Consider the following 24,409-nt stretch of genomic DNA (forward strand, 5'->3'; position numbering starts at 1 on the left):
TAGATAGGGCTTCCAAGTTAAAGACTAGTGCAAAGGAATTTAAGGAGAGAAATGTGCTGCTTTCAGCTTTTGTGAGGACTGCAGGGATACACCTGTGTGCAGTGGCGGTCTTAGCCTGTTTGGCGCCCTGGGCGAAAACCTCCTCTGCCATTATCCAATAACAAATCTGCTTACCTGTTTCTTTTGCTCGTTTCTCCTCCTTCTCTTTTCTCGTTTTTCTAAACTGAGGAGCTGATGGCTTTGAACTTTTCTAGTCCATCTTGGTTTTAATTTTGCACTCCAGTATGAACACCCATCCCCCAACCCAAGGATCACCACAACATAACCTAATAGACCTACACCTTAGTTCACAGATTCACTTTGTCTAAGGTGTATTTCTGGGATTTCACACAACCCAGGATTCAAATCATGAATCCATAATGGGCTTGGATTTACAACATTATGAATGAAATGTGCTCTATTTGGAAGCAGCTCTCCCCCCCTTTCAACGGCTTGTGTGTGAGACTTTAAATCAACAAACTGTAAATTATAATTTTTAAATTGTTATTGATCCGTTTACCCCTCGTCCTAAAGCGTATATTTATTTTCTTACTCTTCTTAGAGAACCGGCTCTTTCTGTCACGGTCCTGGGTCTCCTGACCCAGCGTTTTTAGTTCTTTGTGATTTTTGTATTATTGTACTTGTGTGTGATTTATTCTATGGCTTCTAGTTTTGATCCCTTGCCCTTCATGTCTCTCTGTGTCCCCTCTGTTCTGTGTAATTGTGTGTCTTTGCATGTTTGAGTTTCTTGTTTTCTGTCACTCTGCATTGTGCATTATGTTCTCATGGTTGGTTTTTTGTTACTCTCTCTAGTCTAGTCTCTTGTGTTCCCAGCTGAGTATTTCCCTGTGTATTTTGGTTCTTAGACCTCTGTCTTATGGTTTATGTCTCTGTATTTCTTAGTTGCTGTCTCCACTGTGTCAAGTTCGCGTCTCTGTGTGATACTTCCTGTTTTACTTTGATGGTCCGTGTCTCATGTGAATGCGTCCTGCTTTGCTTGTCTCGTCAGTCCTGATTTCTCCCAGCTGTGCCCTCCTGTGTCTCATTCCCCTCGTTACTTCCCAGTGTATTTAAACCCTGTGTTTCTCTGAGCCAGTGTCGCGTCGTCCCTCGCGTGTGGATCTCCCTGTGTGTCTCTCTGTGAGTTTTCCAAGTTCCCAGTTTAGATTAGTTTGTATGTTTTTTTCCCTGCCAGTAAATAAAGCTGAGTTTTGAGTTCACCTCCCTGAGTCTGTGAGTCCTGCGCTTTGGGTCCAACTCCTGCCTGCCGCACAGCGATTCATGACACTTTCGGATCTTTCGGCTTGGCTCACTAAAAAGAGCCGGCTCTTTCGACTCCGAACCGGATCTTCAGGTTGTTTTGTTGCTTTAATTGATTTATTATTAACAATAATATAAAATATGCACAAAAGGAATTACTAATGTTAAAAGTGGTTTTATTTATATATGTTTATATATAAATATATGTGGTGGCCCCCAGAGACAAAACACGTACAAACTCCAAAACGCATTTCTAGCGTTAACTGAACTTCCAAAACAGAGCTACTTGATCACTTAAATTACACAATTGAAAGCATGTGTGTATTGTTTGTGTATTTATACACAAGCACTCATATATATTCAAATAATTAAAAATTGTGGATCTCCCTTTGGGGTTTGATGGCACTCTGCATGGAACTAGACAGGCATCCTGGACATGCAGCTGACAAGTCTTCAGTAGCTGTGTGATACTATCATACCAATATGGACCATCATCTAAGAGGGTTGGTTCCAGTACCTGGTCAAATATATACTGTGAAGAATTAAAGACATTTTGAAGGCAAAAAGGGCTTCCAACCTGCTACTAGTAAGGTGTACCTTCTGTACAGGTGACTTTATTTAGGATTTGATTAATTTGTGATTAATTTAACATTTTCCTATGATTGCTACTTATGGCCAGTGATCTACACACTTTTCTAGTACAGATGTGTGTATAAAGATTTAAATGCTCCTGATTAACTGATGTGGATTTGCACCAGTTCCTCAGTATGATGGGGCGCTTGTGTGGCTGCTGTATTATTCACATTGCTTTAAAAGCATGTCAAACCGATTACAGGAGTTTTAGTAGAAATATCTTGTACTGTCCTACTACCTCAGGAGTAACATGTCAGCTCAGCTGCAGGGAAAACCTCCTATCCTGTATTCAACTGGAGGAGTTGAATGCTTCCTGTACTGGAATTCAGCCAAAATTTTAAGGCTGTCAGTTTAAATAATTGTTAAGGTTAAGTTCTGTAGTTATATTTTATTGCAGCTCTTATGTAACAGGCTCCGCATACATGTTTCTACTGACATTTAAAGCTTTTCAGTTACTTTTTTAGTCAAGTCAAATCCTATTAGCTCTCCTTGATGACATAATTTAGCCGGTGACTTATAAACCTCAATCAAGCCACAATAACTATTCCATCCTCAACATATTTTATCAGTATATTTGGACTTAAGTAAACTTCAAAAGTCCTTTATTTGGTGTTGACATTTAATTCCCACAGAACTGAATAAGGCTGAAAGCCAGTTACATTTTCACTTTAAATTCATGTCAGCGAGAACCGTAGGTCAGGCTGTGTTTTGTGCAACAGTCCAGAATTACTTCTGCATCTCTATGGAGTGGAGGATTTCTGTAATGCTGTTTTATTTTACCTATTGCCACCTATTTCTTCAGTCATTTTCATTATGCAAATGGAGGAAAGACGTTATCCTGTAAATAACAGCAGCTAAGTTCCCTTCATCATCTTTAGCCCACTAAAGCTACAGTTAAAAAAACAAAACATTAGACCCCTTGCTTGCTTTAGCCTAATACTGCAGGCTAACATCAACTGATTCCAGTTTTTGAATGTCTCCAAAGTAACTTCACTAAAGCCTTAAATTGCACACCGTCTCACTCTTGTTGGGATTTGCAACCATCGTTAATCCTTCTTACACTTCGGCTTGCGGATTGAAGGTGGGGGAGCAGGAAAAGCTGGGAGTCCTTGATAAAAATGGCCAAGCTGGTACGCAAAAGGTCACCACAACAGGATGTATCAAGCAACTGACAGAATAGCGAAACACTGCATAGCTGAAATAGGCAAGGGGAGGTCTGCATGGTATTGTACCACTCTCAGTCACTCACACAAAATCATGTCAAAGATGATTTTATCTTAAGATATTTTATTAATATTTTCAATTGACAGTATCAGCCAAAAAACAAACACTGAAAACCAAAATCCTTTCATGGCAATGATACACAAGAGTTTTAATTGAACAAGATAGTTTCAGGAAAAACAGAGATGGAAAATTAATATCAGCTCCATCACAGATTATAAATGCAATCAATTCAAACACATCTGTCTGCAGTTTTCTTTGACTATATTGTATCTAATGCAAAGTTGAAAAAGCAAGGGAACGAAGGGGTCAGTAAAGCTGGGGTTAAGGTATAGCAGTTATCATCAGGGCATTTTGGTGGCATTAGGGAGACTTTTGGTCAGTTGCAAGTCACGCACAGCATGGGCAGGGATGAGGTCAGAAATGGAAGATGTGGGAGGGTTACTAGAGAGAGCTACAGGGATTCAGATGGGTCATGATTATTAGAGGTAAGGTAGCAAAAAACAAAACAAGGTTTAGAGAAGAAGAGCTGTTGGTGCTGACAGTGCACTTATCATTCAATCTGAACCTGTTACTTTGAGAGAGGGGAGGGGCTTAGGTAATGATTGGGGCGGGAGGTGTCTGGCACATGCACCTGATATACATATGTTGCCACTCAGATGGAAGTGGATGTGGTCTAGGGGAAGAGGGTGGGGCAGGCAGAGCAAATGATGATATGCGAACAGAAAGAAGGAAGAGTCACACAATTGGCTCCCTGCAGAGGACAATTTCCAACTCGCCACGGTAGAGCTTCCCTCCGTCAGATAGGCTCATGATGCTCTGCTTGTAGCCCGACAGATTTGTGGGGTCCACCTCCTGAATGAGAGACAGGGTGATATGATACACTGAGGAGGCCAAAAAGCAACATGTTATGATCCTATAGCTCATTTTGATGAATATTCTCCTACTCTCCTCCCAGCATTAGGTTTTGATTATTTTCAAGATATTGAGGAAACTAAAAAATGTTATTATGTTTCTGACTAGAAACCTGAATGACAGAAAAGTAAATCCAAGGCAAGTTCTTTTGTTTTGATTGTTCTATCTCTTTGAAGTTAAAAGGTTTGGAACAAAATAGTGAAAAGTATTCCGAGTTGTATTTTAAGCATAAGAACTTATGATTGCAATCATCTTTTTTCCTCACTAAAACATTTTGTTTATGGAGCATTTCTGTAATATATTACAAAGACCAGTTTTTAGAGTATCCACATTTGCTTGCCGGAGCTCAGCATATGGCCACTCACTCATCAAAACATCACTCTGTAGTACTGCTGGCGAGGGGGAGAAAAAATCTACATATCTCAGGATAATTTAAATGGGGTTCTGTTGGGCTTGAATTCAAGTGTTTATCTTTCCAAAGAGTGCTTTAAACAGCTTTGGTAGCTAATGTTGAAGGAAAAACCTACTAGGCTTTGTATGGATATACAGCCCTTTTGCTAAAAAGAGCTGAGACACTCTGTAGACTATAAATGTTCCAGTTATGTGCAGTTCATTTTGCTAGAATACTAAATGCACTAAGTAAGAGCTTGAAACTTTTCTGTCTCACCCTGGACAGGTTGCTAGTCGCTGGTGTATTCCACGGGACTACCACATTCTCATCCTTAGTCTGTGCTCAGTTTTGATAGAAGTCCACGCAGACACAGGCAGCACATTCAAACTCTGCACAAAAAGGCTTAAGCCAACCAAGAGGTTCAGCTTAGGAAGGGATTTTTTAATTCTAAGACATTAATACTAACCACTGCACCACTGTGCCACCCACATTTAGTTTGATTTAATGTATGCCTTACTGTGATGTCAGCCAAAAAGTAATATACGCTCACTTCTAATTAGCCTAATAAATACATCGTTGAGGGAGGCGATAAACTATTATTACCCTTAAATCAGCACCAGGCATACCATGGACTAGCAGAATGCTCTGTTTAAAATACCTTTTTAGACCGCAAACACGTTGGATTGAAGAACCCAAAATAAAAACTAAGGAGTTCAAAGGCAAGCCACATGTGGTGCATACACATATGCTTATCTTAGTATCCGCCAATCTTCTTCTTTCAGCTGCTCCCTTTAGGGGTCACCACAGCAAATCATCTGCTTTCCCAATCCTTAGCATCTCTCACACCAACCCTCTGCATATCTACATCTACATACTACATCCATGAACCTCCTTTTAGGTTTTACTTTTTTCCTCCTTCCTGGCAGCTCTATATTCAACATCCTTTCTCCAGCTTATCCACTATCCCTCCTCTGCACATGTCCAAATCAGCCTTGCCTTTCCAACTCTTTCTCATGAATCATGCACATCTTAGTCACTCCAATAAAATTCTTAACATCTTCAACTCTGCCACCTCCAGATCAGCCTCCTCTCTTTTTATTAGTGCCCCTGTCTCCAAACCATACATCATAGGATCTTTTAAACCTCCCCATTGCGCTCTTTTCAGTATGCACTAGCAGGCTGTAGGTCTGATCACCTTGAGTGAACACCCGTCTTACCTTCTTGTTTGTTTGGTAAAGGTCTCGTAGCAAAGCGTCCAGCTCCTGCTCATCGATGTAGCCATTTCCATCCTGGAAGGAGTCACCAAAAACATCATGATTGTAATTTTCACTTACAAACAATCATAATGGAGGCAAGTAATTACCGTTAATAATAATGATACTGTACCAAATTTTACCACAGCTTTTGAAAATATAGATGTCACATATATATTTTCATTCCCTTCGTGAAATTCATTCTTTAAAGTAAAGGCAGCCTTTTGTCAACAATGTTTTGATTCATTCGCTGCTGCTCGACTTCATTCATTCAGTATTTTGTGGCAGCAATCAGCAAATCATTTAAAAAAGACTTCCCATTCAAAACTCTGTGTATGGGGTTAGTTGCTAAGTTAATACGGAGCCCCCTTGCTAATTAATGAGCTATGTCTCACAGCCGTGTTTAGAGAGTTTAGGGCCAGAAAATAAGCCCAAATTATTGGACATTTTCCCTTGGCAAATGGCACAAAACATGTTCTGTTCATCTAGGCTCGGTCTCAAGATGACTTCAGAGCTGAGTGTCTTGCCAATTTACTTATATTTTTTTTTAACTCTGGGAGATGCTCTTTGATGTTCACAAAGCCAGACTGAAGTGTCCTAGATCTTGGGAATAAAGTGTAAATTCTATTTATTTTCCCTTTAAGGATAAAAGACTCTGCACTCTGCAGCGCTATGGGAAAGCAGAGCAACATCAGGTATGAGCCAGTCTGTCTTCCACTCCACGCCATCTTGCTTTTCAGACATTTTCAAGTCTTGCACAGTGTGGGGCCATGGCACTGTGAGCCACGTTAGTGTTCAGCTGACCGGCCACACTTTGCCCAGCCACTCGGCAGATGCCTGTGTTTCTGCTGCAGGGGCTTGAGCTCATAACAAAATGATGAAACTAATTACACACATAAATGCAAGTGCTCCATATGCAGAGGGGGGACTACATGAATGGACGGCAGTGGCTAATCTATAATTAAACATTCCACCCTGTCCTCTACTAGTGAACTAGAGAGAGTGAAGAGAGTGCAAGCCTTCAGTCTGACTCAAGTCATGAATACGCACGCAACCTCCAACCCCCCCCCCCCCCCCCCCCCCCTCCCATCGCTGCCATGGACGGCTCTATACAAATTTGCCAACCATACTACTTAGTATGGGACAAAAAGAGAGCACAAAAACACAGAGGTTGAAAACATGAATAGCTGTTTGTTTTTATTCTTTTTCTAATCACAACGTCAGTGCACTGACATGATTTAAGGTCATGGACTTACATGGTGTGGCCTTGTGCTTCAAAGTGAACTTAGTAGATAAACGGGCATTTTGCAGCCCTTCTACTTGTTGCTACAGCAGGGCACAGAAAACTATTTCCAATTTTTATTTTTTTGTTATTGACCTAAAAAGTCCCTGAGTGTCTGCATCCTGTCTTCTCGTGTGTGCAAGGCTGCACGTGAGCAGTGTAGCTGTTCTGTCATAGGATAGAAGACATGAAGCAATTATAATATACATGCTACATTTCAAAGTTTTGCATTTTGTAGTTTCATGTAGTTCACATTAGGATATTGCCCATCTTTTGGTTACAAAGGGGATGAATTTCAGGCAGCAGTTGAATCACTGTTGCTGAAAAAGCAGTAAGGCGCATACTTTAATTTACTGTAATTAATTTACTTTCACTACTCTATTTCATCACTAATATAAATCGGGGGAAAATGAAAAGCATTTTGAACATTAAGGTAATGCTAACAACTGGGCTAAAAGGCACCAGCGCTGTATTACATCAAACTGAATTGTTTATTTCTGCAAAAAACTGAGTCAGCCTTCTTATAGCTACTTAGATTATGGCTGGTCCCTCAGCTGTGCAAAACACACACGATACCATAAACAAGAAAAATGATATAACAGATGCACAGAGCGCTGCTCTCTCCCGTCTTGTACCATAGTCCCTCCCCACCGTTCTACTGCTAATGTGGAAAATATGCCCATTAACCAAACCACTGCTCAGCCACCCTGGGCTGTTTACAAAAGGACAGGTGTGCCAAGTCTGACTCATTTCCCTAGGTAAATGAAGAGTGCCCAAGGTAAAAGACAGAATTTACATATTCATGATTTTAACAAAAAGGGATCTCCTAAACAAACAGCACTGAGTCACCCAGACAGCTTGACTCAAGCTGGCGTGTTTTTACACTGTAAAGAGTCCCACCCTTATTCAGACACACTTCCATTCTGTTTTTCTGTCTGTCTTTGTGTGGACTAACCATTAATTATTTTCACAATGATTTCACGAGCATGTAACAACAGCCTGAAGCCTTAAACGTTTCCCCATAGGGAAGACTCATGGGAGACGGAGCTGTCGCTAACAAAATAACTAGATATGATGAGGTTCTCGTGTGTTGTTGTTGCAGATGCCAATCTAGCTCAGAACACATGGAGGAAATCCCCGGGAGAGCTCCCAACGTTGCAGAAAGACAGATCAAAGAATCCATTCTTGCCAAAGTACACTAAAGCAGTTGTTCTGAAACTTTTTCTGACATATCCTTCTGAGACTGGAAAACATGCCCCACAACTCACAATTATTATCAGTCATTAAAAATAAAAATAAAAAATCAAACCTGTTTTTTGATTAAATAAAAGAAGGCCAAATAGTTTCATCACAGTCTTGGTTCTTTTTCTTTTTTGATTTTTCTTTAAAAAAAATCACATTTATTGAATTTCAGTTTACCACTTTTGATAACATGTCACCTACCTTGTCATAGTATGTGAAGATGGCATTGAACTGCTCAGAAGTCATCTTGACACCCTGTAAACACAAGGTTTCACTTTAATTACAAGACTACAAAAAATCAATAAAGACATGTATATGTGCAACTAACTCAGACCCAGTATACTTTGTTTTCTGTCACTTATGAACTCCTACTGTGGTGCAGAGATGGGCACGCGTTACAAGTAACGCATTACTGTAATCCGATTACTTTTTTCAAGTAACAAGTAAAGTAAGGGATTACTATTGCAAAAATGGTAATTAGATTACCGTTACTTTCCCATAAAAACGATGTGTTACTGCGTTACTAAAACCATGATTTCTTTGCGAGAATGTCTCATGACAGTGACGTAAGCGAGTAAGACATTTGTGACAATAGCTGTGTGCAGATCAACAATGGATCATATATCGAGTGCGGGAGAGAGTATGAGCATTCAGCGTTTAAAGTGTGGAAGTACTGACCTTACTTTGAGTTTGATTCCATAAAAAGTGACATTAGTGTCCATTGTGCGTGGGAAGAAAACTTCTTTTTACAGCGAAAAAACCCCCTAAACTTCCGAGCAAGCACCGAGTGCGCTACGACGTGATGGGAAACTCACAGAGAAACTCGCGGATTCTTTAACTGATATTTTTATAATATGGTGCATATAATTTAATTTTTGCTTGATGCATAAAGTTAAAAGATTAAAACTAATAAAACAAGTTTTAAAAAGAGACGTTTCCATTTGATTATGATTCTACTTTTTCTGATGGATTATGCAGAAAAAGTAGAATTGGGCTGAAAGATCTATTGCTTTATTACCTATTCAGGTTGTAAATCGTGTTTTTAAAAAGTAACTAAGTAACTAAGTAATTAATTACTTTTGAAAATAAAGTAACGGGATTACTTTTTTGGGGAAGTAATCAGTAATTAGTTACTGATTACTTTTTTCAAGTAACTTGACCAACACTGCTGTGGTTTATGCTCATATGAAACATGGTGAAATTTTCAAATAAGGAGGGCAGTTTATAGTCAACTAATTGCTGTTAGCCAAAACCTCAAGCTTGATTTCACACAGAAGTCTTCTCTACATCTGACTCTGTATGTCAGCTGAGGATGGATATCTCTAATATGGTCTGGCACACAGCTCTGTCTCTAAGCAGAGAAGCCCTGCCCACAGCCTTTTCCACCCCGTCGGTTATGAGGGGCAGCCAATCAGATGAAAGTTGGCTTCAAGTGGGAGGTGCTACAACAGCTTCTTTCAGACAGTGGATGAATTGATATGAAGCAGTAAGATCCACTATAATACATATAAGGATTATTTTAAACTGTGAATTATACAAAGCTACTCTTGAAGAGTCAATGAATATCTACTTTAACCATCATCAAAAACAGGACTATGAATCATAAATTTATAAAATGGTTACAGTGTATTATGTAATTCAGTGGCGTTCTCCGAGTATAATATATCATTTCTGTTTTGCTTTTATTTCAGCCCCATGTTTGTCCCCTACCTGGAATTTCAGCAGGAAATTCTCCTGTACAGGAAGAAGCCTGCGGCAGAGAAGGACTTCATTAGTGGACACAATAGTTGTTAAATTATTCACGTTCTTTGACAGTGAATGAGCATCAGCGGGCAGTGTGCTTCAACATTTACACAATGAGCAAAAACAAGCAAAATTACATATTACCTTGCCATCTCTGACAGGCCCAGCTTCCCATCTCCATTCAGATCAAACATCTTGAGCTACAAAGCAGAAGTAGAACAGAGGAGAAAGTGAAAGGAAGCTTTTTATAGGTATACTCTGTCAAAGTAAAGGTACACGTGGTTCCGTGCATTTCATTGGCTGAGACGCCGAAGGAGTAGCCATAAATTTATGATATATTCACCACTTCTTTTTTTCCTCCTTAATACTACATGTCTAACAGAGGAACACTAAAAGCAGCGGTCTATAAACCTTGCTTCAGTTTTTCAGCCAGTATGGCAGGTTTTCCTTATACAATAAGTCAGAAGGTTTAGAAGAGAGTTACACTGGAGGAAAAGAATAATAAAATGGAGACTTACCCACTCTTTTACATCGAAGAGTGTTAAATTATTTATTAAATGAAAACCTACACACAGTAAAAAATGCCTAGAAGTTTTGCACTGTTGTCACATGCAATAAGGCATCTTGATGCCACTATGGTCTATGCAAATAGTGATGAGCATTTTTATTGGCTGAACAATTAACCCAAAAAACAACTGACGGATCACTCAAACTACTTCGAGAGGTAGCGTGGGATGCATTTGACAACATGTCTGTGGTCTAATTTGTTCTGAGTAACAAGACAGGAGGAAAATATGTCACCATTGAAGGTTTGGTGTTTTTCCTGGACCCTTTTGGAGGTCAAAATTTGGACTGTACATATGTCATAACTAAATGTAATAAGTGTGTGCATAAAATCTAAGAACATTTGGTCAGCTTGATTCTTTGGAGACTGAAGGTGACACAGATGTGAACAGCGATGTGTGAATCTGATTGCACAAGTAGAGATCATGCATGGGTATAATGCCCGTTGTTGCTGGCAGTACTGTATTATTTCCTTTTCATTACAAGACTAATTTTAGTCATTAGTTTACACCTTACTTTTCATAAATTAGCAACACTGCCTGCATCATAGCAGTATGCTGATTAAAATGACTCATTCTTTACATTAATCTCAGCCTCTGTTTTTTGCTTTATCTCTAATATGTCCTTCTGCACTAGATGAAGTAACAATAAATTTGTCTATGAAGAAACTGCTTCAGAAAATTAGGTCAGCTCAGCTCTGGGGCTTCCAGGAAGAAGCAGATGTTAGCACATCTGGGCTGCAGTCTCACAACCTGCAGGACATGATGGGTCACAACCAGTGAGCCGCACAGGGCTGCAGCCACCACTATAACAGGCCACTGAGTACCTCCACAAATTGCTAGACATTTGCCTTTTATCAGAAATGTATACAGTTTAGTTTTCTTCAAGTGAAGCAACTTCTAAAGTTTGTCAGCTTTTTGTTTGTCCAGTGTAAAGTTTGTCCAGTTAAACTGAGCTTGTGTGATTGAGTGTTCGAATGTGCAAGAGAGCAAGTCTTACTATGGTCTGTGTGTACTCCTGCAGCTTCTGCTCGTCGTAGTGTCTGTTAGCTTTCTCCAGCAGGTCTGACAGAAAGCCCTGAGGACAGAGACACACAGGGTGCTTTTCATTATGCTAACTTGTGCTTCCTTGTATTCTCTCTCCTCCCATGAACCAAAAATCATTGCCCATCATGGAGGATCTTGCAGTGCCCTAAAATGCAAGTCTGGGTGATGAGGAGTGACTGGAGAGAAGGCTTTTGGAAAAGCTTTTGCAATTAAACATATGCGCATCCTATATGGAAGAATTTTATCAAATGCCGTGACATGAAATTACACTAAAACTAAGCATTCAGCAGCTTTAGCTCCTCCGCCTTTATATCTCTTCCTTTCATCTCTCTCTTATATCCAGGAGGAGCTAGGAAGCGAGAAAGAGACACGAGAGACTGAAGCGAAGAGGCATAATGAAAAGCACCCATGGATTAGTAAAAAGAGCCAGCGGCTGTGCCTGGTCTTTCATTAAGCTGAGGCAAAATGTCCAGAAAACAAATACAGAGATCTTAGATGAAGATGCATTTACATTTACTTAACATATGCTAACAATCTGAAAAACTTAAAACACTCAAAACATCTGCAATAAGCCCTGGAGAATATAACCCTAACATATCAAAAAAACATAAACTTGCAAAATAAAGTTATATTCATGAGTGTTGAAGTTTGGGCTGGCTGGGTTTTTTTCTTTACCATATTTGACAAAGAAAAAATGTGAAAATTAGGTATGGAGAGAAATGCAAGAATAAGAGAAAGAAATGACGAAAACGGGACAAAAAAGGAAGAAAAAAAACGAGACACTGAATTATTAAATTATATTTTGATTTATTGGTTTATCTGGTGTTTTGTTTTGAAATTAGAATTGAAGAGTACATGTAGAGCAGCAAACACTACAATTCCTTCTGAACTTAGCACAGTATAACATCTTCTATAAATAAAGTACTCCAGTAGCATTAGACCAAAGGTATCAGTTATGTGCTACTTGAGTCAATATTTTCCGCGCCTGCTCACAATTATGTGGTGAGACACATGTCTGCTTCCTGAGATCTCATCTGCACTTTTTCTAAAGCTTTCAAAAAGCCACACCTGAGTAACTCATCTGCACCTGGTCAGCTGGAAGAGATCTTATTCCCACAACTACCCGAGCAGCCAAATCTGTATACAACGAGTAATCACTGACCCCAATTAATCCGCAGCTTGCCACTGTGGTGCACTTTCCTTTATATAATTTGACAAAACATTTCCTAGAAGGGTTTTAATGACTAACCTTTGTGTAATCAGTAAAGCTTTTTTTGTATCTGAATCCTCGCTACATAAAAAAGAAAAAGAAAACACTTGAGGTCAGTGGGGAATTTCCTGTGAAGCAGACATTTATCTCTCCTGAGTCAAAAGGCTCATCCATATGCTCACAGATGACACACTGAAAATATTCAGTGGCAAACAATTTATACGTCTCAAAAGAATGCCACATTCAGTTATAAGAAAAACATAAATGAATGTGACATTTCTACTTCTATCAGGTATTTAAAGTTATGTGCTGGGCAAACAGTACCTATGTTTGCTTCCTAAATGTATGCTAAACTGATTATTAATAACTGATGGCGGTTCGAGCTTCTGGGCCATTTGACCCAGCGTTTTGAATTTCCTGTGTTTTGGTGAATATGCTTTATGGTGATTTAAGGTTCATTGGTTAGTCTTGAGTTTATTCTATGTTCTGAGTTCCTTGTATTCCCAGTTTAGTTTCTTGTCTGTTAGGTTCCCCTTGTGTCTTGGTCTCTCCTCTGTGTCCTCTATGTCTGTCATGTCATCTACGTCTCTCCTCTCTCTGTGTCTCATTTCCTTGTTCCCCAGGTCCAAGTCACGTCTTTGTGTTTTGTCTCCCTTTTCTGTTTACATGTGCCCTCCTGATGTTTCATTCCATTCTCCCCTGTCTGTCATGTGCAGTCATGTATGTTTTCCCCAACCTGTCTCGTCTCTCTCTCTCTCCCTCTGTGTCTCGTCTTCCTTAATTGTTTCCGTGTTTCCCTTTTTGTGTCACCTTCCTTTGCCTCCCCCTGTCTGTCTTGGTCTCCTGTCTGTTCTTTCCTCCTGGTCCTATGTGAAGCTGCGTACTTGTAATGTTTCCTGTTTACTCTGACAGTGTCGCATCCTGTGTTCAGTGTGTTCGGTTTTGCTTCATCCTGTGCCATTATGTTTATTCACTCCAGCTGTCTTCCCCTTGTGTTTCCTCTTCCCTCGTTACCCTGTTCTGTATTCATGGTGTGAGTTGTCATTCGTTCTTTGTCAGGTTTAGTTATAGTTTAGCTCACTTCAGCCTTTTCGTTACTCTGTTCAGCCTATATGAAACAGCTCCCCTTTTGGTTATTCACATTTCACGCCTCGTTTTGTCTGCGTTTGGGTCCACACCACTCACCGGCCATTCAGCCTTGACACAGTGAGTGTGCAAGAACGAGGGCTGTATCCTTTTCTTTAAAAAAAATTAAGCCAAAAGCTGTAGTTCCTCTTGTGGCCACTTGAGGCTGGCTCCAAAAGTGAGTCAGTTTGATCAAAAACTGTTTTGGTCTCTTAGCTTATTTCCCCTTGATCAAAACTATACAAAGATGAATTTTGTCAAAATATATGCAGGTAAATCAAAGTTCATCTTGTTAGAGATGTTTATACTGACAGGCTGTAGCTGTTAGCTATTTACTCAAGTTAATTCAGGTGACTGAACAGGATTTCTCATTATTTTAAACTGTGCTCATGGTGCTGCTGCTTTTTGAAACAGTTTTAAATGTAATTATATTGTTTCTTTAAATTGGATTGTGATGCAATTTTGAAGAGTGATACTCTAAAAGCACCTTGATAATGAAGCTAGCATCAGCTCATAACTTTGTATTTGGGGTTTGTTAGCCAAATTTGGTTGCTACGAGCTTCGAAAACAAAAAACAAAAAAGCATTAATAGACTGTTTAAAAACTAGCCATAATCCCAAAATCAAAGCCTAAAACCAGACTCCATAAACAATGGGTTACGCTAGGTACGCCCATCTTTGCTATACAGTCTATGATAATGACACAAATTTTTTTCCCCCTTTGATTTATTTGATACCAAAAACAAAGCATGCAGGTGTAACGCAAAATTGAAATATACATACAAGTATGCGTACACATAAAGATATATTGTATATATTTAAAATGTCAATAAAATGTTGGAATGAAAGGTGTAAGAAAATACAGAGATTAAAGATTTTCGGGACATGTGCAGTTTCCTAGTTCATAATATTTGATAATTACATTTTAGGGGGTGTGCTCTGTTATTGTGTGTGTTGATGTGCAAATGAATGTGTGTAGGGGGAGAAAAGAGAAGAAAATGCATAAAATAAGTATGACAACAGGTTAAAGCAATATTTGTAATAAATGAGACACTGCATGTTACTGGTCACATATGATCAAATGAATAAACATGTGTCAGTGCTTCTTAACATTTGATTTAATGTTGTTGAGAATTTACCTTCAGTTCATTTGCTTCAATGTAGCCACTGCGATCTGTATCATATCGCCTCCATGCCTAAAAAGAAATCAACGAAACAAACTGAAGCAATCGATTGAAAGCGTTTTCTCAGCTCAAAAGCACAGAGAAGCTCGTCTCCAGAGTGATTTACATTCTTTCCCCTTGAATAAATCCTCTCTGATCAACTCCCAGCTTACTCTTTGACTATGCCAAGGGTTTGCCTTTTTTCTCTGGTGCACAGCAGAAATCATTCCAGAGCAGCCGACCACAAATGCCTGGACCATCACTGTAATCATACAGTTTTCAATACAATCCTATTTGCCCACATACAGAGCAAAGGGCAACAGTGGACAAAGAGAGGAAAGAGGGGAGAGAAAGTCATTTTAATGAATGTTTTAATCTAGCAGCTGTCCCTGTCCAGAGAAGGGCTCCTTATCAAAGATGGATGGCCTTCCCCCTTCTTGTTCTCCTCCTTCTCCTCCCCTCTCTCTGCTCCTCCTCTCCTCCTCTGGGTTCTGCAGAGAGGAGCTACAGTGGTGTTATCCATTATATATGACTCTGAAAATAGAAGGCTCCGCTTCCTCATTCTAACCCTTTAAAAACGTCTCTGCCCCCTTCCTCCTCCCTGCACCCTTCAGCAAAGACTGATTAATCTCCCCTCTCTTGTTTTATGCTCTCAAACTTTGGCTCTCAACTTCCCATCGACATTTCATTTACGTCTCCTCTGCTCCTGCTTTCGCTCGTTTGCCCTTTGTATCCTTCTCTCTTTGCACACCTTCTCTTTCATTCGTTTCCCTTCTCTCATTTCATTATTCCTTCTCAATATGACACAAGAGACAAGGACAGCCTCTTCCTCACATGTAATTGGTTTCTAATTGGCTTCATTTTTTCCATTTAGCAGATCTAACATGAAATCTGCCATTTTGTCTCATCTTCTTGAGATATTTGGTAGAATAGATTATTTTCTGTTTCTGCTACCTTTCAGGATATAAATCTATATCGGTCTCGAGGGTTCTTTGCTACTTCTCTTCACCTATTATCCAAAATTCAAAGTGCCACTTAAACTTCAGAAAATGTTTAGTATAAATGGTAGCAGAGTTTCTCCACTTTCCACTTAACCATTTAATAATGTGAGACAAAAGTTTCCCACAAATTTGGGTAAATGTTGATTTCTGTTTCTGGTCTCTATTGAATTTCGACTGTGTGAAAGTGCCTCCTGTTAATTCTATCTGTTAGCAAAAAGGAAGCAAGAAGTATTTTTTTTAGGAACTTTGAATAAAAAATGCAGTTTTTCAGGAGAAACACATCGATTGTGACTATAAGACATGAGATGGTTCTGCCAGAAGTTACACCCTTGGGTTCCTCAAGAGTTCCTCATCCCTGCCAGGTGCGACAGATGGCTGCCCCAACCCCACCATGGATGGTTCTGCTGGAGGTTTCTTCCTGTTAAAAGGGAGTTTTTCCTTCCCACTGTCGCGAAAGTACTTGCTCACAGGGGTCATATGATTGTTGTTTTTTTCTCTGTATGTATTATTGTAGGGTCTGCCTTACAATATAAAGTTCCTTGAGGCGACTGTTGTTGTGATTTGGCGCTATATAAATAAAACTGAATTGAATTGAATTAAATAGATGCTATTAGCAGGAGGAATGGGGATGCAGCAAGCATCATCACTGATAAGACAAATATCCAATGTCTTCATATGTTTCTGTAAGATAAGCAAAAGTTGTATGTTTATTATTTTTAAGTGTCTCCAGAAAATAATCCACAGTTAGTATTAGCCTTTTACGGCTCAATTTTGTTAGCATTTCAGTTGCATACTGTGGGGGTGATAGTTTTCCTTCCTGTTGGGCATGGTTTTCACCATGAAGTTACTAAAGCTTTTTCCAGTTACTAAAGCCCTCTGAGGCTGACTGACTCTGGCCTATAACTTTATGGTTGAGTGAAGTAAGTACGCCCTGGCCAATGTTAACGGTGAACAAGAACCTCCTGTGCAAAAAGTTCAAAAGTGCCTTAAAGAAGAGATCAAATAATTAAGTTGGTCAAGAGGAGTGGCAGGTTCTTATGAAAAAAATATATGACAGATATTCTCAGGAACACACTCTTACCGCCATAAACTCAGCGCTGGAGCTGACAAACTGTCTGAAGCAGAGCAAGAAGTTCTCTTCAGTTGGAAGAATCTGGGCCAGCTAGGAAAAGTGACAGGGAAATGGGAGTGGTGAGAACACAAGATGGTACAGTTGATATTCTGGGAGAGACTGGGGAAGCTTTTTGTCTGCAAGGCCTCAAATGGGCAACTCAGCATAAATAATAGAGAGCCACAACCTCAGAAGCACAACTATGCCTAAGTTAGAAATATTTATTAAAATACATATTTTTAGCTGTTCAGACAAAGACTATAAACTGCATGTTCACACAACCAAGTGGACTGCACACTCATTTACTTCTCTGGCAGCAGTGGATTATTGATATTGCAGAAGCCCTATTTCTCACAGCTTTGTCAAATCACTGTGAAAGTGGTCAAATCGAGGAAAACCAATATCCCAAACTGATGGTCCATAGAGAACATCACGAAGACCGCATTTATGCAAGCAGTTAAATATTGACCAGACTTCTGGGGTCTTTATTTTTGGATCTCTGAGTTATCTGAGCTCTCTTTTTGAACCTTTTCTCATCACTCACAATGAGCAGAAAACCTTCACCTTTATTTTGCAGTCTGTTTATGGTCTGATATCCAATGCACAAGACTCATATACGGTGTGTCATGTGAGCTTCTTGCCCCCAGCTTTCCATGTCTGCACATGTAAGGGCAGTGAGCTTCCACAAGAAAGTCATTCTGCCAAATGTAAATGACTGGAAATAACAATCCTCCTTTGACTGTGGCAGTGCTATCTGAACTAAAGGTTTCCCAGATCAGTTAAAAATTCAAAAGATCACATGAAATAGGCCTAAAAGTGATCACAATAAACATGCAATGTAAATGTAACGCCACAAATTGTTGTTTTCGGAATTTTTACATACTGAAAAAAAATGACAGGTGAAGCAAGAAACATTAATTATGTCATTACAATGAAATGTTCTGCTGGGAAACTTTGGGCCCTGGGTCCAAGAAGTGCTGCATGCGTATGTTACTTTGCCAAGTAGTAGTCAACTAAACATTGTTGCAAACCAAGCAACGCTCCATATGGCGCTCCCAGTCAGCAGCAGCCACTGCCAGCAGAACAATGTGCTCCACCACACCACAGAAACTATTCAGGAATGGTTCAAGGAACAGCTCCTTGAGCTGTTAACTTGGCACCAAAATTTCTTGGCTCCAAAATTCCCAGAGCCCACTGTGATCGAGAATTCACAAGAAGCCCCACCTAGCTGAGCCACAACACCAAAATGATTCCGTGCTAGAAACCACTGGACACTCATGGAGATTCTGTGGCCTCGGTTTTCTGGGTTAAACATTTTAGGCATCAGAAGGGAGACCTGCATAATATTGTGTAGGTGGTTTAAATGTTGTGGCTGATTAGTGTATCCTATTTAAGTGACCAGTAATTACTCATGCACTCTATGCTAAGTTAAGCTAACTGTCAGCGTAGTCAGTGTTTGGCTATTTACAGTAAATTTGTCAAAAAAGAGAATGTGAAATCATCCTGTCGTCCGAGCTGACAGTCGTTCATTATTGGACAGTCTAGGTTCTCATTGTCTTCTTCTTGTAAGTGGGTACCCACCCTCTTTGCATTACTGGTAGTTATATCTTTAAGCTAGGCTAAGATAAACGACTTCTTTTTGTTTTATGTGGGAGCAATGATCTTCTATCTTAATCATTGTAAAGAATGTGAAAAAAACCCATACATCTATCCATTTTCTGCTGCATATCTGAGTCCAGGTTGTGATGGTATATTTCTCAAAAAGTCAAACCAATCTTTGGTGGAGCCTAGCTGTTTCTAATCTTTATGCCAAGCTAAACTGTGAAGCTCCATATAAACGTTTTGTATCAATCTTTTCATCCAAATCAGGGAAAGAAAGCAAAAATGCATATTTCCCAGGCAGTCGAGCTGTTCTGTTAAATAAAATCTATAAAATAAAGAGGTCCTCTGAGGCCTTACCTCTGACATCTCAATTCGTCCATCTTTGTTCTTGTCGAACTTCTGCATGAACTCCTTCATCTTTTCTCTGAATGTAGGATTTGTAGGGTCCTAGGAAACAATTTTACTCAACATAAGTGAAGCCTGAGTTGTCAGTGTGGAGATATGTGATTAATTCCTGGCCCCTGAACTCACCACCCCCGCTCCTCTCCGAGCCATCTCCAACTCCTTGAAGAAGTTCTCCAGCTCCTTCCCCTCGATGTATCCATTACCTTGGAACAGAGAGACCATAATTGCATGTTAATGCAACATCACAAATGGCATTGTTTTTCTGTTTTTTTATTTTTTACCAGTAATGCTGATGTGCAAAAAGTTCCCAAACAGAGACACGGTCACAGTGTCAAACAGATCCCAACGTGGCCTGGGTTTGCCCTGGTATTGATTCAAACACGAGCCTTTCAACAGTAACTCTCTTCCTCTCCTTCTAAAAGATTTCATTATTGACTGCCACAGTGATCACTCTTCAAAAGACTTTGTGTTCACAAGATTGGATGCCAGGAGAGGCTATATATGGGAAATAACTTTTCTTTGATATTCAAGGTGATGATTCATGGGCCACTTCGGTTATTCAGTAGTGATCAATACTGCATTCAGTGGCAATCTGGCAGATATTAAGCAGACGAAAATAAATGGTTAATTTAGATATAGTTCTAGCCTATATATGCTTTTTTATTTGAGATAACTTAAACTCTGAAAGTGATATTTTGCCAAGAACAGTGTGGCTTTCTACAATCCTTTAGAAAATATCTTAACCTTGGTTTGCTGTGTGCCACCAGTCATTTTGACAAGCTGTCATAATGACTGATGGCATGAGTGTCATTTTTTGCCAGGCGGCGCTTAATCTGTGATCGTGTCAATCACACTTTTTTGATTCTTTAATGACAAATTTATCTTGCGGTGGCCACAGAGTTGATTTTCATTTTTCTCTCATCCTATTTTATTCTTGTTCCTGTTGTTCTGTTGCCCTGACAGTTCCTATTCGGAGGACAAATGAGGGTGCCCGCTTCACCCAGGTAGTATGTGAACCGGTGCCAATATTCTTTCAACACTCCTGCTGAATGGCCGGACAGATGGCTCCAAACGATGTGACTAGCTGCTTCAATAAAACCCTGGAAGGCAGTGCTGCCTCATTAAACGCTAACAAAGATTATTATGCCATCCACTTCCTTCCGCCTCTCTCTAACTTTCTGTCTCTCTTTTTCTCCCTCTGTCATTTTCAATCTAACTCCTTCTCTCTATTCAACTAAACTCACAACATCTTTTATCCAAGGAAATTGTGTGTGCGTGCGTGTGCATTCCTCAGTGATGTTATCAAAACTCATGAATACAAACTCTGCTGTTTTAATGAAAATGTGGGACAGTGAAATGCTCTGTTGCTGTCGAGCCTCCCTCCTGTGCCTCTTATTTGACATTTAGCACTGTAGAGAGAAATGGCCCGCTTGGTAATTAAACAGAGTAAGTATGATGTGATTAACTACAACACGAATGGCATAAAAATGTAATAAAAACAGATATATGAAATGATTGTTTGGGGATGCGCTCATATGCTCAATAGATGCAGCAATAGACCCATTCATTTGTGCAAACCACCATCTGTTAATGCTTTCACACTCTGTTTATTCAAAAGCAGGATAAGCAAGTTCTGTTTCAAGCAGCCTTTAAATAACAACAGTATGTTTAAGGTATGAAATGCTGTGTGTGCTGCTGACTAACGTCAGTATGTACGGATTGTATTGAAGTGTCCCAATTCCAGTGTAGACATTTAGACCAAATAGCAGTATGTGAATGTGCATCATTGCCAGCAGCTACATTTTATGGCTGATTTCACCTTACTCCCAGATAATTTTGCTCAAATGTCAAATATATACTTTGCACAGCGCAATGAGAACATTCCTGCCAACTTGTACTTTTGTATTTCTGCACACGCACTTAAAGTTTGTACCTAGCACCCAGATACTGTAAAAGGTTCACAAAAACCACTTTAGACCCAAATAAACACTTTTTCATCACTAGTAAACATTTAATGCATCACTAGACCATTGGGACAAGCTGGTAAAGTGATTTTACTTCTGGTTATTTATTCTATAATCCAACCCCGACCGGGAAAAACTCTCAAAGGGGCCAGTTGTGCCAACTAAGTGCATATTTAAAGCTTATATAAAGTGCATTTGCCTTTCAAAGGAAAGTGGAGCCCTGTCTATTCAAATATTTTGTGTTGAGCTCACAGCTGGGTCAATTCAGGAAGTAGATTCTGCTTAGTGTTCCAAATTGTTTTTATCCAGGTCAATAAGAAATAATTGACAGCAAATCTGCTATAATTAGCAAACGAAACTGCAGTTGTTTCCTTTTCCAGCTTTGAAGTGACTGAATTGAAAAGGCTCGAAGGAGACAGCAGGGAAAGATGAGAGGGACGCTTGAGCAGAGGAGCTGCAAGAGACGCAATCCAGATGAGATTTGATCCTGGGCCAACCAGGGGAATATGTGGTTTCATCATCTCTAGGTGCATCGCCTCTCATGTATTTTTATCTCGAACTCAGAGATATTTACTCAACCTGAACAAACAAATTAGCTCTCGTTTCTTTCTGCTGAGCCAGAAGACACTCCCATTAATGAGTGCAGAAATCAGACTCAGTAGCCAAATCTGTGGAAGCGTACTGGTTAAATTTGATTTGCAAAGTGGCTCACTGCAGAGCAAAATATGTAAAATACCACCGCTTAAGAACTTAAGTACCTGGGTGGTTGGACTAATATCCATACGCTGAAACCATGATGAGCAATAAGAGCCATAACAACCTTCTCTGCACAGCGGCTCATATGGAGGAGCTCAGCTGTGGAACCTCTCTGCCCCACCCGAAATGTCCCTCCACCTTGATTTCCCTATGGAAAGCAGTTCAGCAAGTGTGCCAGCATCAAAACACATCATGGTGACAATAAACTCTCGGGAGGATGTGTTTAAAGCAAATAGGTGTGGCACACTTGCCTCATCTGCAGGTGTGATATGGACATCTTGGAGAAGTAGACTGTATATTTTTAAAATAATGGCCAGTTGTAGCCTCATCATGTTTACATCACTGCCAGAGATTCATGAAAAAGTGAATGAGATGACAGATCCTGACTACTATTTTCAACAGGGTTCGTAATATTGTCAGTTTGATATTAGATCCCAGTTATGTGGCACATTAAAGCACACAGTGACTCTATTTTAAAATCTAAAAAAGACTCTAAAAACCTATAAAAGAATAATTTATAGGTTTTACAGGCAGCAACTGATGGTCTTCTTATCAGACTGCTGTATAGTCTATCCATCAGTTTGCAGAAAGCCTTCAATCTGCTGAGGAGTCTGCAGACCTTCAAATGGAATGAAAGCATCTCTAATCAGGCTTATAAAACTTTCACTACTGTGGTGACATGCTGATGAATTTGTCATAGAGACATCCACACACAGACAAAGAGTGATATAAAGAGCACTGAGACAAGAAGGTAAGACAGCACTGAGTCATTTGATGACAAAAAATGCGTAAGGGCGTATGTTGGATATTAATGGGAAAATAAATTGTCAGTAACAATTTTGAAGTTTTCAGGAATGGCACGTTCATCAGTCCATCAGCTGTGATCGGATACAGCTCAGTGGAAGCAGCATCGCTCACAGATGAATGCAGTTTAAGGACCAATGGAAGCACAAGTTGCTGACTGCAAAATTTCACAGGCGTTTAAATGAAATGCCTTCATTTCTAAAAAGCGGCGCACTTCTCTGTGCAGCATGCACCAGAATTGCGCTTTAATGACTTTCACATGGTGTTAGTTTACCTACCATTTAGATTGATAGATTTATCAGAGAACCAAAAACGTAAAACCGTGCGTAACTATAACTGTGACTATAAATAGATTCATTGTAAATCCATGCAACCAAAATGTATTTCTTGATTTAAAAAAAAATCTATTCTGAAGTTGTTAAACATGATCTAACCAGAAAAAGTCTCCTTTGAGCTGCTTTATCCATCAAACAGGCAAACGACGAAGACAAAGAATAGACCACAGCTTCGGGACCAAATGAAAAACAGTCCCATATTCTTAAAATCTCACTTTGTGAGCTGCAAAGATGGCTCATAAGAATTTCAATTTCTTCTTCTTCTTCCTCTTCTTCTTTTAATTTTTTTAATCTTTCACATCTCTTAAGTGTCGTTCTGCCTGCACAATCTAACTTTTGCGCGAAAATCTTTTTTTTTTTTTTTTGCTAAGCTTAACGGTTTTAGGCTGAAAAGCATTTCCAACCTTTTCTTCGCATTTTCCATCAGTCATTAAATCGATGACTTCACACACCAGTTGTATCTAATCAGCCTATCATTTAATATTTCATTAATTTAGAGTTAAAAATAAACTTTTAATTTCTAAGGAGGGGAAATAAAATCCTACCATCACTGTCGAAATGTTTCCAAATGTCGAGGAACTGGGACGCGGTGACCTCGGCCAGGTGCAGGTGAGGAGGCTGCTGAGCTTTGTTTGCCATGATGCTCTCGACCGATGCTGCTGCAAGTCAGACGCGACAAAAATCCGCTAACTTTTCTGTGTCTTCTTCAAACACGCCCCACACTGTGGCCCCAGTGCGCCGCCCGCCGCTTTTTAACCTCGGCGCAGGAGCGGTAGCACCGCTGCACGACCACTGGGGGCGCACTGCCACCGACAGTGTACATCTGACTCAGCGTCCCAGCGTATGTGCTTCCAAGCTTGATGTAGCTGTGTGATAGGACGTCTTGGGCACTGCAGTAGGCTGATGAGTGTGTGTGTATGTGTGTGAGAGAGCGGGGAGAGAGATGCAGATAGTGAGCAGATTGACTTTTTCGCCATTGTATCATCATTCATCTCAGATCCCATGTGTGTGTTTAATCTGTTGCAATGCATACATGCGAGCTCACGCATTTCTGTATGCAGGGGAAAGGCATACGTGTGTGTGTTCTCCTTCCCAGCGTGCAGCTCCCCGAGCCTGTCTGTCAGCGCGTGAGGCTTCACAGACTTAATTAGAACTCACACACTAATCACATTTCCCACACCACCTCCAGCCAGCGGTGATTAGCCCCCATAACAAATGTAAATTCTGGAAAAAAAAGGGGGATTTTCATTAATGGCCAGTCTTGTGTGCAAAGCAAGACCACAGATCCTATTAGCGGAATGAGGCTTGGAGGGAAAAATGGACTCTTATATATTTCTTTAACTAT

The 24,409-nt window shown here is 39.9% G+C and overlaps 1 protein-coding gene across 1 annotated transcript; it reads right to left on the reverse strand.

Annotated features, from left to right (window-relative positions):
- Nucleotides 1-3,202: 3,202 nt before the first annotated feature.
- On the reverse strand, nt 3,203-23,906 carry calb2a (calbindin 2a). Its single transcript, XM_026172969.2, has 11 exons — nt 23,610-23,906; nt 19,332-19,408; nt 19,158-19,247; nt 17,169-17,249; nt 15,063-15,119; nt 11,543-11,620; nt 10,124-10,179; nt 9,947-9,986; nt 8,438-8,491; nt 5,677-5,748; nt 3,203-4,008 (listed from the first exon to the last, which is right to left on the reverse strand). The coding sequence occupies exons 1-11, from the start codon at nt 23,701-23,703 to the stop codon at nt 3,892-3,894; spliced, it is 816 nt and encodes a 271-aa protein (XP_026028754.1). The 5' UTR covers nt 23,704-23,906; the 3' UTR covers nt 3,203-3,891.
- Between the last annotated feature and the right edge of the window lie 503 nt (nt 23,907-24,409).

Source organism: Astatotilapia calliptera, chromosome 7 (genome assembly GCF_964374335.1).
Source record: "Astatotilapia calliptera chromosome 7, fAstCal68.1, whole genome shotgun sequence".
NCBI classification, from domain to species: Eukaryota; Metazoa; Chordata; class Actinopteri; order Cichliformes; family Cichlidae; genus Astatotilapia; species Astatotilapia calliptera.

Excerpts from the sequence above, each read along its gene's own strand:
- calb2a (XM_026172969.2), bottom strand. The coding sequence starts at position 23,703 with ATGGCAAACAAAGCTCAGCAGCCTCCTCACCTGCACCTGGCCGAGGTC. Across the intron at positions 19,409-23,609 it reads GAAACATTTCGACAGTGATG|GTAATGGATACATCGAGGGG; the intron begins GTAGGATTTTAT and ends CTCTGTTCCAAG. Across the intron at positions 19,248-19,331 it reads CTCGGAGAGGAGCGGGGGTG|GACCCTACAAATCCTACATT; the intron begins GTGAGTTCAGGG and ends ATTGTTTCCTAG.